This window comes from Rousettus aegyptiacus, unplaced genomic scaffold, assembly GCF_014176215.1.
Source record: "Rousettus aegyptiacus isolate mRouAeg1 unplaced genomic scaffold, mRouAeg1.p scaffold_m13_p_7, whole genome shotgun sequence".
Taxonomy (NCBI): domain Eukaryota; kingdom Metazoa; phylum Chordata; class Mammalia; order Chiroptera; family Pteropodidae; genus Rousettus; species Rousettus aegyptiacus.
In genome coordinates, this window is record NW_023416310.1 from 25857354 (window position 1) to 25876075 (window position 18722).

The 18722-nt window shown below is 34.7% G+C and overlaps 1 protein-coding gene across 5 annotated transcripts in view; it reads right to left on the bottom strand.

The window, feature by feature from the left end:
• The window catches only part of THADA (THADA armadillo repeat containing), a 278522-nt gene that overhangs the window by 204341 nt on the left and 55459 nt on the right, over positions 1 to 18722 (bottom strand). For all 5 annotated transcript variants that reach the window (XM_036224851.1, XM_036224852.1, XM_036224853.1 and 2 more), the window contains 3 exons: positions 11769 to 11901; positions 9020 to 9133; positions 6678 to 6800 (listed from right to left, as the gene is read on the bottom strand). In XM_036224851.1, coding sequence (XP_036080744.1) covers positions 6678 to 6800; positions 9020 to 9133; positions 11769 to 11901 — 370 coding nt within the window. The remainder of the gene's footprint in view (positions 1 to 6677; positions 6801 to 9019; positions 9134 to 11768; positions 11902 to 18722) is intronic.

The window sequence follows — 18722 nt, forward strand, 5'->3', positions numbered from 1 at the left end:
CAATTTTTCCTGATGGTCAAGCCACATTCCTACCTCCGTGACTCTACTGACAGTATACACGTATTGCTCCACTTCCTGTAAATGTATATGTAAACACTTTGTTCTCAGGAGTAGTTAGGCAATGCTCCTTGACAGAATTTCAGAAGGTTGTCTTTCTTACAGGAAGATGTACAATTTCCCAGGTAAGAGTTGGCAACCTTGAGGATTCCTCTTTACACTTGGACTCTGAGTCTAGAGTCTCAATTAGAGGTTTATCATATAGTTATGAAATGGTTTGTGCAGCTTGCTAATTGGAAAGCCTGCCTTTCTAGAAAATTCTTCTTTCTACAGGTAATATATTAAGGTCTAGCTTCTCTTCTCCTCTCTCTTTGCCATTCTTTTTTTAAAGCCACATGTTTTGTCATAGGTTTGTCTCCTGTATAAGGCACAATGACGTAGAATAACAATAAAATCATGACATTTCTCCCAGAAATCATGAGCGTGGGATCTGCGCATAAGAACTACCACAGGTCAGAACCCCGGGTGTTAGGCAGCGGACTGGGGGGAACAAAAAAGCTGACTGTCACAGCTGGAGCTCCCTGTAGGAGGAGGGGAGGGGAGAAGGAGCAGCGAGTTCCCTGAACAGCCCTGCCTGACAGTGCTGTGAGCTCCCCGCCGCCTGCAGCAGTGTCAAATCATCAGGGCAAAAGGCAGAGAAACGGGACGGCAGAAAAGCAAAGATGGCAGAGAAACAACAGATGATTTTTACCAGCCCCGGCTGCAAAACTGAGGCTGAGCCACAGCTTCCAACTCCAAACCCAGAGGGCCCCTCCCCCCATACCCTCCAAACCATAATGCCACGGAACCCCAGGGAAATCTGAGCAAACACTACTGAAACTGTCATTAACACTGACAGGAACTCTGATTGAGGGTAGCGAGCATGATTAAACATCTATAAGGAAAAAAAAGACATTATTAACACTTTATATAAAGCAAAGATCCAAGAGGCTGAGACACCACCTACTGGAAACCGAAAGGAAAACACCTTATCTGCAACAGGCTAGAGGCCATTATATAATAAAACTTTATTCTGGATTAAAAAACAAACAAACAAACCAGAACACACTTCCATTAATGCCCAAGCGGAGAAATAGTCCATTAAACACTATACACAACTAACGTGACAAAGGAGCTCAGAAAGAAAGAGAAAAATCTTCAGAAAATAAGCTTACAGACATAGAAATATGCAACTTAAAAGACAGAGAATTCATGATGGTACTTCTGAAAAACACTCAGTGAGATCCAAAATGACTCATATCAACAATTTCAGGAACTGTAAAAACAACTAGATGAGCAGAATGAGTTCTTTAGCAAGGAGATCGAAACTCTCAAAAAAAACGTGAATAGACCTTCTGGAGATAAAGAGCATACTGCAAGAGTTGAAATATGATATAACAAGCTTGGGAAAGAGTCAACCAAATGGAGGAAAGGATCAGTGATATTGAAGACAGAAATCTAGAAATAAATCAGAAAGAAGAAGAGAAAAACTGAAGAATGAAAAATAATGAAAGCGAAATAAAAAAAACTAGCTGATACCATCAGGAGAGGAAACATAAGAATAATGAGAATTCTCAAAGGGGAGGAAAAGGAGTAGGGATTAAAAAGCATTTTCAGACAAACAGTTGATGAGAATTTTTCAAATCTAAGGAATGAGCCGGAGCTTGGAATTCAAGAAGTCAACAGAACACCCGATTACCTCAACCCAAAAAGGCCTTCACCAAGACACATCATATTAAAATTGTCAAAAATCAACGACAAAGACAGAATTCTCAGAGTAGCCAGGGAAAAGAAGACGGTAACCTATAAAGGAAAACCCATTAGATTATTGTCAGACATCTCAGCACAAACCTTATAAGCCAGGAAAGAGTGGAATCAAATATTCAAACTATTAAATGAAAGGAACTACCAGCCAAGAATAATGTATCCAGCTAAGCTCTCCTTTAGATATGAAGGAGAAATAAAAACCTTTCTAGACACACAAAAATTGAGGGAATTCTCCACTATGAGACCTGAACTATTAGAAATTCTGAAAGAGTCAGCTCACCTAAAACAAAATGACAAAAAAATACGCATAATTAGGAGTAAGGTGACTAGCAGGCTGATAAAAGCAGAGGAGTGCAACCCTTACTACAAACAAGGTATTATAAGCTGAAAATAAGAAGAGATTTAAGATAGTAATGAACGTTCAGCATACATAGGGACAAACTGAGATAACAATAACTGAAAAGGGAGAGATTCAAAGATCTGAATTCACAAAAGGGAATGGAGATAAGGCACATGCAGAAGAAAATGGACAACTGTATATATATAACTATCCTTTACATATTCATAATGGTAAGCACACAAAGAAGATTCGGAACTGAAGTATGTAACATTAAACAAGAAGGACCAGAGATAAAACTCACAAAAGCCAACCAAAATAAAGAAAATAGAAATACAAGGACAAGGAAGCAATGGAAACACCAAGCTACCAGAAAGCAAAAGATAAAATAGCTGTAAGAAAACCTCATATTTCAATAATCACTATAAATGTAAATAGACTGGACTCACCAATAAAAAGGCACGGAGCTGCAGATTGGATCAAAAAACAAAACCCAACCATATGCTGCCTCCAGGAGACACATCTCAGCTCCAAAGACAAATACAGACTCAAAGTGAAAGGGTGGAAAATGATATTTCAAGCAAATGGCATTCGGAGAAAAGCAGGAGTAGAGATACTAGTATCAGACAAAATAGATTTCAAAATAAAAAAGGTAATGAAAGATACTGAGGGACACTTCATAATGATAAAAGGAATCATGCACTAAGAAGATATAACACTTATTAATATTTATGCTCCCAATCAGGGAGCCCCGAAATATGTAAAGCAATTACTAATAGAACCAAAGGGAGAAACAGACTAAAATGCTATTATAGTAAGGGACCTAAATACCCCACTGTCAGATATGGACAGATCATCCAAACAGAAAATCAATAAAAAAATAACATCCTTAAATGATACATTGGACCAACTGGACATAATTGACATTTACAGAGCCTTCTATCTCAGAACAGCTGCTTATACATTCTTTTCTCATGCACATGGAACATTCTCAAGGATTGATCACATACTGGGTCACAGAGATAGCCTCAACAAATATAAGAGGGTTGAAATCATACCAACCATATTTTCTGGTCATGTTTTGAAACTAGAGATCAACTGTAAAAAGAAAGCAGAAAGAACCACAAATAAATGGAGATTAAATAACATACTACTAAAGAATAACTAGGTCAGAGAAGAAATAAAAAGGGAGATCAAGAGATACACGGAAACGAATGATAATGATAGTACAACATATCAAAACTTTTGGCACACAGCAAAAGCGGTCATAAGAGGAAAGTTCATATCATTACAGGCCTACCTCCAAAAACAAGAATAAGCCCAAATAAACAACCTAACACTTCATCTTTAAAAACTAAAAAAGGAAAAACAAATGAAGCCTAAAGGAAAGAAATCATCAAAATTAGAGCAGAAATAAATGAAATTGAAAACAAAAAGAACAATAGAAAAAATAAATACAACAAAGAGCTGGTTCTTTGAGAAGGTTAATAAAATTGACAAACCCCTGGCTAGACTCACTGAAGAAAAAAGAGAAAGGACACAAATAAACAAAATCAGGGATGAAAGAGGGGAAATTACCACAGACACTGTAGAAATACAAGGATCATACAAGAATACTACGAAAAGGTATATGACACCAAATTCAGTAACCTAGAAGAAATGTACCAGTACTTATAGAAATACAACTTTCCTAGACTGAATCAAGAAGAACTGTAAAATCCAAATGGATCGATCAGCGGTATGGAAAATTGAAACAATTATCAAAAACCTACCAAAAAGTAAAAGTCCGGGACCAGATGGCTTCACCATGGAATTCTACCAAATATTCAAAGATTTAATATCTATTCTCCTCAAACTCCTACAAAAAATTGAAGAGGAGGCAATACTTCCCAACTCATTTTATGAAGCCAATATTACCTTGATACCAAAACCTGGCAAAGATAACACAAAAAAAGAAAACTACAGACCAATATCTCTCATGAACACAGATGCAAAAATCCTAAATAAGATATTAGTGAACCAAATACAGCAACATATTAAAAAGATTATACACCACAATCAAGTGAGTTTCAGGGGTACAGGGATGGTTAAATATACGCAAAACGATCGATGTGATACACCACATAAACAAATTGAAAAATAAGAATCATATGATTATATCAATAGATACCAGAAAAACCTTCGACAATATACAGCATCCATTTATGATCAAAACACATAACAAAATTGGTATAGAAGGAAAGTACCTTAACATAATAAAGGCCATATATAACAAGCTCTCAGCCAACATCATATTTAATGGTGAAAAACTAAAAACCTTCCCCCTAAGATGAGGAACAAGGCAAGGCTGTCCACTCTCGCCACTGTTATTCAATATAACATTGGAGGTCCTAGCGATTGTGATCAGGCAGGAGAAAGATATAAAAGACATTCAACTAGGAAACGAAGAAGTCAAATTGTCAGTATTTGTGGATGACATGATTCTCTATACAGAAAACCCTAAAGACTCCACAGGAATTCTACTGGAAACAATAAGCAAATACAGTAAAATCTCTGGATACAAAATCAATGTTCAAAAATCCAGTGTTCCTATACTCTAATAACAAAGTGTCAGAAAAAGAAGTGAAAAAAATAATCCCTTTCGCAATTGTAACACAAAAAAATAAAATACCTAGGAATAAATCTAACAAAACATGTGAAGGAACTATATAATGAAAACTATGAGACCCTATTAAAAGAAACCAAAAAAGATACAAAGAAATGGAAAGATAGTCTGTGTTTTGGATTGGAAGAATCAACATAGTTAAAATGACCTTATTACCTAAAGCATTACACAGATTTAATGCAATCCCCATCAAAATCCTATCGGCATTTTTAAAATAAATACAACAAAAATCATCAGATTTGTATGGAAGCACAAAAGACCCCAAATTACCAAAGCCATCCTGAGAAAAGTGAGAGTAAACAAAATGGCATGGTATTGGCAGAAAAATAGACACAAGAGCAGTGGAACAGAATCGGGAGTCCAGAAAGAAACCCATTTTTACATGGGCAAGTAATTTTCAACAAAAATGCCAAAAATATATAGTGGAGAAAGAAAAGCCTCTTCAATAAGTGGTGCTGGGAAAACTGGAAAGCCACCTGCAAAAGAATGAAACTAGACTGTTGTTTATCACCACACACCAAAATTAACTCAAAATGGATTAAGTACCTGAATATAAGACCTAAAACAATAAAAAACATAGGAACTAAACTCATGGACCGTGGGCTTAAAGAGGATTTTATGAATTTGACCTCAAAGGCAAGGGAAGTAAGAGCAAAAATAAATGAATGGGACTACCTCAAACTAAAAGGCTTCTGCTCAGCAAAAGGAACCGTCAACAAGGTAAAGAGACAACCATTCAAATGGGAAAATATATTTGCAAACAACATCTCTGATAAGGGTCTAATATCCAAAACATATAAAGAACTCATATGACTCACTAACTACAAAAAAACAAACAATTCAATCAAAAAATGGGCAGAGGACCTGAACAGATACTTCTCCCTAGAGGACATACAATGGCCAACAAATATATGAAAAGATGCTCAACATCACTAGCTATTAGGGAAATGCAAATCAAAACCACAATGAGATACCATCTCATACTTGTTAGAATGGCTATAATCAATAGGACGTGTAATAACAAATGTTGGAGAGGATGTGGAGAAGAGGAACCCTCATACACTACTGGTGGGACTGCAAATTGGTACAGCCACTACAGAAAGTGGTATAGAGGTTCTTCAAATAACTAAGAATTGACCTACCATATGATCCAGCAATCCCTCTACTTGGTATTTACCCCAAAGTCTTGAAATCTCATATTCGAAAAGATATTTGCACACCGATATTCATAGCAGCATTATTCACAGTGGCCAAGACATGGAAGCAACCAAAGTGTCCTACAATAGATGATTGGCTAAAGAAGCTGTGGTACTTATATACAATGGAATACTACTCAGCCAAAAGAAGGGATGAAATACTGCCATTTATAACGACATGGATGGACCTTGAAATAATCATACTAAGCAAGATAAACTAAACAGAAAAGGTTGAAAATCACACTGATATCACTTATATGTGGGATATAAATCTAAAAGCAACAAATGAACAGGACAAACAAACAGAGACTCATGGACATGGACAATGGACTAGTGGTTACTAGAAGGGTGAGGGGGAGAGGGAAGGGAAAAATAAAAAAATAAAATATTTTAAAAAATTACATATATATGATATGAAAAAAATAATAAATAAATCAGTATTAAAAAAAAAAGAAAGAAAACAAAGAGTTATGGCTAATAAGCCAACAAAGGAGATAGAATGCAATCATAAAATACCAATGGTGAAAATGTAGCTTGCTCCAAGAATTTATTCCTTAAAGAAACTCATTGATAAAATACAGTACATATTTTTTATCATCCAGTGAAAAGGTCAGTTTATTAAAACATACTCAGAAGTATAATTAAGTCAATGAAAATAAATGGCAAAAGCACTTACTGCCCACACTGCTGATGTAAAGCCCAGAATTGCAGCTTTAGCTCCATCGGCAACGTAAGGAATGATATTTTCTCCCAGACGTGTATCTCTGAACAAGGCTCTAAGGATATTTAAAGCATGAACCTGGAATAAAAAGTTCAAAACTTTTTTGAAGACTGTGGTGACTCTAAATCTGTACACATCTAATAGTATAGCCTCAAAACAAAAAATTACCAAATTACAATAAGAGACAATCCACGAATGAAATACATTTTAATAAAATGTAATAATTAATACATAAAATTTTTAAAGTTAGTAATATTTGAACAACGTAATAAAAAAGCTTGATCCAATGGACATATATAGAATCCTGCACTTAAAAAATAGAGACAACATACTGCTTTCAAGCAGACATGAAACATTTATTTTTTAAAAGGACCTCAAACCTAGCCACAGAGAGTCTCCACAAATGCCAAATAATTAGTATCTTACAGATTATGCTCTGATAACAGCAGAGTAAAGTTGGAAATCGATTTTTTAAAATACATTTTAAACTAACACATTTTAAAATACTGGTCAAAAAAATTTTTTTTAATATTTAGAACTGAACAATAATGAAGATGCATTAATTATTACATCAACATTTGTGGGATGCAGTCTAAGTGGAACTTAAAAAAATGTATTCTTTAAATGCCTGTATTTAAAAAAGACTGAAAATGAATGTGCTGAGTGTCGGATTAAAACAATAGGATAGAACAATAAACTCGAATTAGAGAAATAAAATTTTAAAAAGCAGAAAATTTTAAATTAGCTATAACATAACTAAGACATTCATATAACCAAAAGCTGATTCTTTAAAATAGAAACAAACCTCTGACAAGATTAACCAAGAAAAAAGATGAGAAAATAAGCAATATCATGAATACCAAAGAGGACATGATTACAGATACATCAGAGAATAAAGCAAAAATACTACTAAGAATAATACTGCCCTAATCAATTAGAAAAATTAAGGCAAATGAACAATTTCCTAAAAAATAGAATTTATCAAAACAAATTCAAGGAGAGATTAAAAAGCTAGATAAATACTATCATATATCTATAATCAATAGTTAAAAATCCTACCTAGACCAAAAAGAAAAAAAATAAAAATAAAAACAATCAAAAATACATACTCACATTATTTTATGGATGAATTCTGTCAACTATTTAAAGAATAGATCATCTCAGTCTTATATAAACCAGAGAAGACTCCAAAATTTATTTTGTCAATCTAGTACATCCTGGCTATCAAAATAAGGTATGAACAGCTACTTATTAAAGCTGAAAATATACACACATCCAATAAACACATCTACCTATCTATGCAAAATAAATGTACATGCATAGTTCGCCATTAGGCATGTACAAGAATGTACATGTAGTATTCATAATAACCCAAAGTAAAAAAACTACCCAAGTGTTCAACAGAAGAATGAATAAGTAAATTGTATAATATATAGCAATGAAAATGAATAAATTACAGCATGGATGGGCATCATATACATAATGTTGATAAAAAGAAACCATATCAAAAGTGTATATAATTATGGTTCAATTTATATAAAATTTAGAAATACAGGTAAAATTAAAACTAAGGTGTTAAAGTTAGGCTAGTGGTCACCCTTGGAGAAAAAGTGTTAATTAATTAGAAGGGCTCATGAGGAAGCTTTCAGTTGCTAAAATGTTCTGTTTCTTACTGGTTACCCAAGTGTATTCATTTTATAAAACTTTACTGAGGTACCATATGATTTATACATGTTTTTGTATGTATAATTGAACAAAAATTTTTACATAAAAAATAAGGACAGGTAAAGCATGAAAAAGGGAAAACACAGACCCATCTCATTTATGAAAACAGTGAAAATATGCAAAAATATTCTTAAAAATTTTAAGTGAATCTAGCAATGTGTAAAAAAATTCATCATATCAAAATTGGGGACTCATTCTCTCTATGCTAAGATGATATTATATTAAAAAGTCAATATCAATCATAATATTTGCTAATTCTAGAAAACATTTATCTCAAAAGATGGTAAAAAGGATTCAGTAAAATTCAATTTCCTTAATGATATAAGATTAAAACCTATAGCAAATATCAGAAACAATATAAGGATGCCTGCTATTTCTATTTCGATACAAAACTGTTCTACAACTTCCAATTAAAAAAAAAATAAGAAATGTTTTAAAGAATAAAAATTAGAAAGGTAAAACAAAATTAGCATTATTTCCCAAGGATATGACCAATACTTTTTTTTTTGTAAGTACAGCAAAAATTTAAAACCACTGCCTTCCTAGCAGGGTTTGTGTCTTTCTATTATTACCTGGGAGACTGTGCTCTGCGAGTCATCCATAGGCCTGGCCAAAGAGATTAACTCTTTCATTGTTATTTTCAACAAATCCATTTTGCCTTTCTTAGGTTCTGATGCCAATAGTGCCTATAAAAAAACAAGGCAAAAATTAAGAAGGCTCTTATTTTACATCCATCTATTTGCTACTTCCTAGAATCAATCCCTCAATGTGAAATCCCCTTTATGAAAATATGTGGTATCAAGCAATTTCACTAAGCCATGTGGCCCTGGGCAAGTAGCCTAAACTCTCCAGCCTTCAGATTCTTTACCTGTAAAGTTAGGTAATGGTGCTATCATGAAATCTCTAAGGTCACTTCTAGTTTGCTTGTTAATTACATAATTCTAACCGGTTGAGAATGGCTCTTATCGACAGTTCTTTTAGGACCATGATTAGGTGGCAGGTCTCAGATACAAAAAGCAAGTCAGTGTTAGTAACAAATTTAACCAACAAGAAAATTCTCTTTACTTAAAAAACCAAAAACCTCTGGATTAAATTTAAGAATTTGGAAATGCCCTGAAGATTGATCAGTTATTTAATTCTTCACTAAAGAGCCTTGACCTGAAGGACTATCAAACTATAGCACTGGAAAACTCCATGGGACAAAAGAAAACACTACAAACTCCAAAGAGGACCTACATTTGAATTTTCAAGAGCTGGCTATTTACTTTGTGTCTAACATTTTGCCCGTGTTCAATAAACATAAAAACAGGATGTCAAACCACTTGAGGCAATAAAGAGGAGTGAAGTACTGATGCATGCTATGACATGAATATACTTTGAAAACGTTATGCTTAGTGAAAGACGAACACAAAAGACCACATATTATATGATTCCACTTATACAAAAGGTGTAGAATAGGCAAATCCATGGAGACAGAAAATAGATTAGTGGTGTGTAGGGCTAGGAGTAGCAGGGGTATTAAAATAGGTATGTAGCTACTGGCTCCCAAGAGTGAAAAGCTTCAAGCTACTCAGCTTCTTTTGAAGCATTTATAATCCATAAAAGAGGAAAGTAAAGATACACAAGGAAAATATGTTTAAGAGGGAAATTTCTCATAGTATATTTATGTTCAGAAAACATATTACTATGTTCTTCACGACCATTCAAAAAAATGTTATATCTTTCTACACAAAAAGTAAGCCCATAAACTAACCAATTTTCCACTAGCACAAGAATATAATTTTATTAGGAAGTTATGCTAACAGAAATGGGGCCTCTCTAGGCAGATTTTTCTAATAATTTAGAATTTAACTAAAATAAATAAGAAAGCTATATGCAATTCCTGAAATGTCTTCTGGGAGCCACGTTTTTTTCCCCCAAGTGCATATGACACTCTTCCCAAGGATGGGCTAAGAAAGGGCATCTCCTGATTGCTCTATCACTATGACCAGTATTTAGTAATAATCAGGGATCGGAGGTGGAATAAGCATACAGTACAAACAAACATGGAACCAGACCTTGATATGGCCTTAACATTTGTCCTCAAACAGATAAATGAGGAAAAATGAAAGAAGAATGTAGGTTAAAACGAATTACAGGTAGGAGAATGAACCATTTGATCTCGAAAGGGCCAGATTAGAAAGGAGCTGATTATTGAAGTTTACCAAAATCCAACCAGCAGAACTTCCTCGACCTCTGAATCAAATCAACTCTGTTGCCTATTGTCATTAGGAAAAAAAAAAAAAAAAAAGTGACTTTGAAAATTTGAGAGAGGAATAAGAAAGAGAGGTTAAAATTTAGGGGCACTGAAAAACAGAGTACGTATTTTCACGGCATTTATTATACTACCCTCATTCCTGGATTTTGTCTTACTGAATATTAAACAAAGACATTTCAGGTCAGGGTCTAATTTAGCCTTATGAGAACTTTGGTTTTTATTCTTTGGATTCACGAAGGTGACAGCCTCTTAATTTCAACACTGTGGAAATAAAACATTTTCCCATCAAATAGCAATCTCTGGGTGTGCTGATATGTAGCAATCTTTAAGGTAAAATGTTAAGTGCAAAAGAGCAAGGGGCAAAACAGTGTGTACAGTATGCTTTCGACTGTGTTAAAAAAGAAAACGCCCTCACACACACACCCATTCTCATAAGCAGAGGGGTTCAGGAGGCCAGCTGCCTGGGCTCAAGTCTTAGTTCTGCTCTTACTATCTCTATGGCCTTTGGCAAATCACTTCATTTTTCAAAGCTCCAGTCTCTTCATCGCTAATATATGGATGATAACAGGATCTATCTCACAGGGCTTATGGAAAGATTAAGTGAGATAATATATGTGAAATAAGTACTTGTAAATGTTAGCTACTATTAGGATTAGGATTATTTTACACTTGGACATTTTATGGAAGGATTCAAAGAAACTGTTAATACGGGTTGCCTAGACAGAGGATCTTAAAGGTCTTGATGTGATAGGAAGACTATTTTTTTCTAATTAAAAAAAAAAAAAGGCAACATGCAGTCCTTGGAAGTGAGCAATGAATGTGCCACAGTGATATCTGCCTACTTAATAAACAGGTGGAAATCTATACCACCTGCTGTTCACTTTACAAGACTGACCTCTTAGAGTATTTTTCCAAGAACACATCTATCACAGGAACACACTGTAACAAAGATACAAATGCACGACAGAAATGTACCGCATACAATATGCTTCCTCACATGTCAAGGGTTAGAAAATGCTATTATCAAAAGACAAACAAAGAGCTATGGTCCTGTGGATAAGTACCTGTATGTAGAAAGGAATACCAGCACTGCGCCTTGTAGCACAAAGTTTAGATGAAGGATCACTGCATTTAATTTCCTCTAAAACATTCCATAACCACTGTTCTGGAAGCTTCTGCAGGCTCACATTAGGGCATCTAAAAGACATATAAAACAAACGTTTGGAATTACCAGGTACCAAAAGGTAAAAGTGTAAAAATTATCATTGTTAGAAAAGAATATATATCCTTACATTTGGAGGGAGGAAAACTGAAAAATGTCTCACTTTCTATTTTTCACCTATTTTCTTCTTTATTTTAGGTCATAGAATTTGAAGCTATTAAAGATTCCATTCTTACAAAAGCATATGAAGCATGTGTCTCGTCTGCAAGATAAGCTGTAATACCTAGGAAGGCACCCTAGGTAGTAAATGTTTTGAAGATGGTTAATCAAGCTCTCACAGATGTTCTATACTACTGCAAAACGTCAGAGCTCCAACAAAGAAAACTTAATTTTATTGTAATTTACGTTCTATAGTTATAGAGATTGTACATGCTCAAAGAAAACATATTTTAAAATATATTTTAGTAATAATTTTCATCTCTCTCAAACTATGCACTACCACAAATAAAATTTTCAACCAGGTCGTACAGAGAATTAATAAAACAAGTTATCTGGGAAGAGGTATAAACATTTTGAGGTTATTTGGACATTATTGCTCTATTATATTAGGTGTTATTCTAGGGTGCTTAAGAACATTTAATTTAAAAAAAAAAATTTACCTTTGCCCTACCAGATTGTGTAACATTATTCTTAGAAATAGGATATTTAATGGCAGACCCATGCAATGATTTTAGGAGAATCGTAAACAGATTTAACTAAAATTATTATATGAAAATAAAGGGATAAAGTCCAAAGCAAAAACACAGTAGTCCCCCATTATCCAAAGGGGGTGCATTCCAAGACACTCTCTCCCCCCCCCCCGGGAAGGCCTGAAACCACAACAGTACTGAACCATATATATTCTGTTTTTTCCTATACATATATTCCCATGATAAAGTTTAATTTATAAATTAGGTACAATAAGAGATTAACAACAATAACAAGTAATAAAATAGAACAATTATAACAATATACTGTAATTAATAAAAGCTATGTGACTGTGTTGTCTCACTCTCTCTCTCTAAATACCTTATTATATGTACGTACATGTGGATACACTGGACAAAGGGATGGCTCACATCCCCGACAGGATGGGACGATGTAAGATTTCATCACGCTACTCAGAATGGCGCACAATTTGAAATTCATGAATTGTTTACTTCTGGAACTTTCCATTTAATATTTCAGACCAATGTTGACCATGGATAACTGAAACCCTCAAAGCAAAATAACGGATAAGGGGAACTACTGTACACTCTTTTGTAAATAGAGGAAGATATTCTGTAGAAAGATACCTGATTTCTAATTTGTACTGAGAATTAGATCTCTTAGAAACAACGTGGGAGTTTTTTTTTTTTTTTATTCTAATTTGGTACAAGCAGACAACTTCAGTTTCTGACTAACCATTCCAAATAGCAACTCAAGTTTAGTTGTTTATGTCTTGCATAGAACAAAATATATAAAAATAATATTACTCTGAAGTAGGCATTTTTAAAAATTTGACACAGGCCTAAAAATATTATTTCAGTCATAAACGCTACAATCAAATCTCTGTACTCCCAGCAGGCTCTGTAATTTTAGAGTTTCCTTTTAGCATCGCTTAAAATCCATCGCCTTACTCCTACTTTTTTCCGCTAACTGGACTTAGCCACCCAAATCACCAACAACAATCTGAACTACAAGAGTAAGAGATTCAAAGGCATAACAACCAAATGCGAAGTGTGAACCTTGTTTCTAATTTGAACAAAACAATCGTAAAAAAGATATTTTCAAATAAGAGGAAATTTATTTGTGTACTAAATATTATATGACAGCAAGGAATTATTTATAGGATGTGCCAATGGTCTTATGGACGTGAAAGAAATTGTCCACATTTTTTGGAGTTGTGTACTGAAGTCTGTAGGAGTAAAAATAACAAATGAAGGATGTACTTATAATACTCTAAACCACAATGAAAGGGATAGATGAAGTAAGTATGTCAAAACTGTTAAATCTGGGGGGTAGGCAAAGGTGGTTCGGTAAATTATTCTACTTTTATATATATCTGTGTACACCTATGTTTGAAATTTTAATGTTTTATGTATATTTATATATTTACATTTAAAATTTGTTTGAAAAATTTCATTATAAAAATAATCCTCCTACACTTTATTTACAAGGATCGAAGTTACTTCCCATCATTGGATTCATGGCTTTTAAAATTTAAGATAAATGCCTTGTGTTTCATGGAATAATTTCTCTAGTTTATTCCTAATATTGCCAACTTGGTATAACCCTCACGCGATTGTCCAAACAAAACCAGAAATCCAGTTTCCTAAGAGCAGCTATTTACATATTTATGATACAATAATGATTACTGCCTTCTTTTGCTCATTCTTCACTGTCTTTTAAGTATATTTGGGTTAATTCACTCCACAATGGCTGAGCAGGGAAGAGGGGAAAAAATTAAAAGGAAAGTCATCATTTTGTGATCAACACATTCAAAAAAAAGGTTGGAGTCACAGAGGTAATGTAAGTAAAAACTACTTGATCTAAGATTATATGTTGATTTCATTTACTTGGATTTTCTTCACCACCACAGGACCACTGGCAATGTAAGACTGCCTTACAGATAATGTGGCAGTCTAAGGTAGAGTCTCCTGTAGGAATTCACTTTGTGAAGGAGAAGAGGAACTGCTGGAGATGAAGGGTGTTCTCCTCCTTATTTTCCTGTCGAGTGCACTGAAATACCAGTACAACAAATACTAGTTTAGTAATGCTCCTGGACACTATCAGTGAGCCTTTTTTAGGCCTCCCTGAGCTGGCCTTTCCAGAGGATCTAACAAAACCAACCCACGTGAGAAAGCAGGCAGGTCTGGGATAAGAGTGGGCTACCTCACCATACATCACCCTTCTTTCCCTGAATGTACCATGGCTCTTGAGTGTTAACAAATCTTGATCTAACTCTTTTTCCATCTTGATCAAATCTTCTATCTTGAAAAGTCACCTATAATCTGGCCCTAACCTTCTTACTTTAATCTAACCCTTTGTTGACTGGTTCCCATACTAACATATATCTTTCCCTTTCTCTCTCTCTCTCTCTCTCTCTCTGTGTCTTTGTGTCTCTCTCTCTCTGTGTCTCTGTGTCTGTGTCTCTGTCTCTCTCTCTTTCTCTGTGTGTCTCTCTGTCTCTGTCTGTCTGTCTGTCTCTATCTGTCTCTCTCTCTCTGTTTCTCTCTCTCTCTCTCTCTCTCTCTCTCTCTCTCTCTCTCTCTCTCTCTCTCCAACTAAGCATATGCTTACGGTCTCCACACTTATCCCTATTTATAAAAATTGGTGAAACTTTTGCACCAAATATTGCACCTCACAAGGACCTTTCCTTTCTCGAAGTTTCTCATATACTTAGAGCAACTACTAGGCATAAAGTGTTCAAGGGGTCACTACAGTGCCACGGAAGGGGTGAAATCTGAGCTGCACTTTGACGGATGTATAGGCATAATGGTGGAAGGCTCATGTATGTGAGGTTGAGGAAGTGGGAGATGAGAGGACTGAGGAAATAGCTTAAGTAAAGGCGATAGAGGTAATTCCCTAATTTACATTCTTGGTTATTATAACTATAAACAATTAAATGGGCCAATGTATCTCCTTGAGTGTTGTATACTAAGACTAAATGCTCCTTGTTAAATTGGGAAATTTGAAAACAAAAACCAGAAGAATGTTCAACAAGGTGAAGCCTGGCAAACTGCCCTCAGTAAAGCCCCTTCTGCTCGCTGCCAAGAATCCGGGAACCTCAGGAGCTCTGAGAAATGCTCACGGCACTAACTCCTGCCATCTAGTCCAGACGTTCTTGTTTTGCTTTGGAATTCCCCAGGATCATACCAGCTTTTCTGCAGAATTTCTCAATGATCTGGTTTCCAATTTGGACTCTGCTGTTGGACCTTATTTCTCTAATTCCCTTGCTTCCCAGTTCTGCATCTTTCCCAGGCCAGTGTGGCCCCCATGGCCATACAAGGAGATTGATCCAATAATACAACTCCCACCCTTTGTACTAAAATGACACATGCCATCTTTACAACAAAATCTACTTACAAGTTTTGTTTAAATTATCATAATGAAAATATATTTGCCTGCCACTAAAGAAAAAAAAAACCATTCATTAAGTGCCCTTTATACATCATATACAACACCAAGCTTTTCACACCTTATCTTACCTTTGGAACAAACAAATCTGTGAGAAGGTATTATTTCTCCCAAGTGAGAAATGAAAGAATATATCATAGTGATTAGGGGACAGATTACAGAACCAAGTTATTTAGTTTAGAATCCTTGCTCTGCCACCTAACGCTGTCTGATCCAAGATATTATAAAACCTCTCCATTTCTCACTTTCCTCTTCTATAAAATGAAAGTTGTTGGAAGGATTTGATGAGTTTATTAAAGTGTTTTAATAAGTTCTTAATAGTTATTTGCTAAAATTATTATCATTATGAGAACAGCAAGTATTAAAGAGTGTCAACTAAACTTCTGATAAAGATAAAAAAGTTGGTTTACATTTTGATAAGACATCCCCCCCATATGCATACAAAGCATATTAATCATAACCCAAATATACAAATAGAACCTCAACTCCAACTGAGCTCTAAAGTAAGATCATTATCGTGGTAAAAGAGAACAGAAACACAAAGCAGTGAGTGTGTTGACATCAGAGATCCGCAGGGTTACAGCTCTAGAAGAAGCAGTGATGGCCAGGAAGTCAGTTCTTGCGTGGTAACTCACCTTACTCCCAGGAAATGGGCAACTTCAGTAGCCTCCTCTCCCATGAAAGTTGACAAAAAGCTATTGCCAGAAATGTCTGGGGCTGCAGTAGTACAAAAGCCATAGGCCCAAGGAGACTGTGAACCAGGCTGAATACTAACTTGGTGACCGATCTGTGATATCCCCAGTTATCACTGTAGATAAGAGACTCTAAATACCACTATCCAATCTAGTTCCTTGATAAAGAGGAATGAGCCCAGAGAGACAAACAAACAAACAATCTAAAAAGACTCCCAATAATGGCCAGCAAATCAACATTCAAAACATAGAAATAAGTTTGATACTGAGAAAGATAATTTAAAAAATCAATAATCAGAATATAAATTCACTCCACAAGAAACTTAATTTTATGGAACGGTCTGACAAAGACCTTAAAATAACTTTAGAATACTCAAGAGATAAATGAAGTAATAACTTTTATTTAAAAAGAGCGAGAAATTATGAAAAACAGGCAGTACTGAAGTAAGAACAGGTATATATGAAAATAAAGATATTGGAAATATTGAAAATGAAAATGTACTTTAAAAAATAATAGATAAGATGAATTCTAGGGAATTAGTCACTTAGAAGATAGTTTTCTGGGAAATGTACCCAAAATAGAACATAGAAAGACAGAGATGCAATACACACACATATATATAGTGTGTGTATGTATATATATTGTGTGTATGAAAGACAAAAACACAAAATATATATATATATATATATATATATATATATATATATATATATTATATAAGGAAGTCTGCTCTCAGAGACCCACAAGAAAAGTTAAGTAAACCCAGAGCAGTCTCAAGGTAGTATCCAAGGTAGTAGACATCTCAAACTTAACATTCCTCAAATTAAACTCCTAATTTTCCTCCAAAAATCTACTCTACCCATGGTCTTCCCCATCCTAGTATATGAAGAACACATCTTAGGCCAAAAATGTTGGAGTCATCCTTTCTCTCAAATACCAAATCCAATCATCAATATATCCTGTCTGCTATACCTGCAAATACATCTAGATTCAGATAATTATTTACTATCTCTACCACTCTTCAAGACACCATCATCTTTTTCTGCATTATACTAATATTGTAACTTCCTAACTTGTCTTTCTGCTTTTCTCAAAACAGAAGTCAAAATAATCCTTAAAAAAGGCCAGATCATCATACTTCTCTGTTCACAAACCTTCCAATGGTAAAAACCAAAGTCCTACTATGTCTTATACTATCTGGTCCTCAATGCCTCTCTGATTTACCTTCCATATTTCTTTCCCTTACTCACTCCACCCTAGTCACAAATGGTTTACTTGCTGTTCCTTAAATACTCCAAGCCCATGCCTCTCAACTCCACTGAAACTGTCTGCCTGGAATGCTCTTCCTCCAGCTATCCAACCACTTATTAATAGTGTTCATTATACTTATCAATATATTCAAATCTTTCATGCTAATTTTTTAAATCAAGTAAAAAAAGAGAGAAAGAGAGAAGTTAAATAATTTGCCTAAGCTTATACAGCTGATAAGTGACAGGGGGAGAATTAAAATGTAGATTGACACCAAAGCCCTTGGTTAATAAAAAGGCATTACTTCAAGGTGCATGCCCTAAATGCTCAGTTATACATTTGGCTTGATCTGGCTCATGATAGACATATCAACTTTCTATTATTTGCTTCAGTGGATTTCAACCATTCACTCGGAAAGAAAGATCTATTAAGTACTTAGTAGTTGCTTGGCACTATGCTGTGCCCTAGGAGGAAAGCAGTAGAATAAAATTTCAAATTACACATAATTCAGAAAGCATCTTCATGTGGCTTTGGAATATATTACCAGAATATAGTGCTTTTTAAGAAGTAAGCTTCCTAATCATGTTTTATTTAGGTTACATTTTAGATTGATTTCAATTCCTGAATATCTACCATCGAGATGGAGTTAAAGTAGTTTTTATATAAACTGGGTAATATGGATGGAAAGCCAGCTGGAGAATTGAAATATCCTACAGAAAATCTACTCCAGGGATGACCTACTTGTGACTGACTTGAG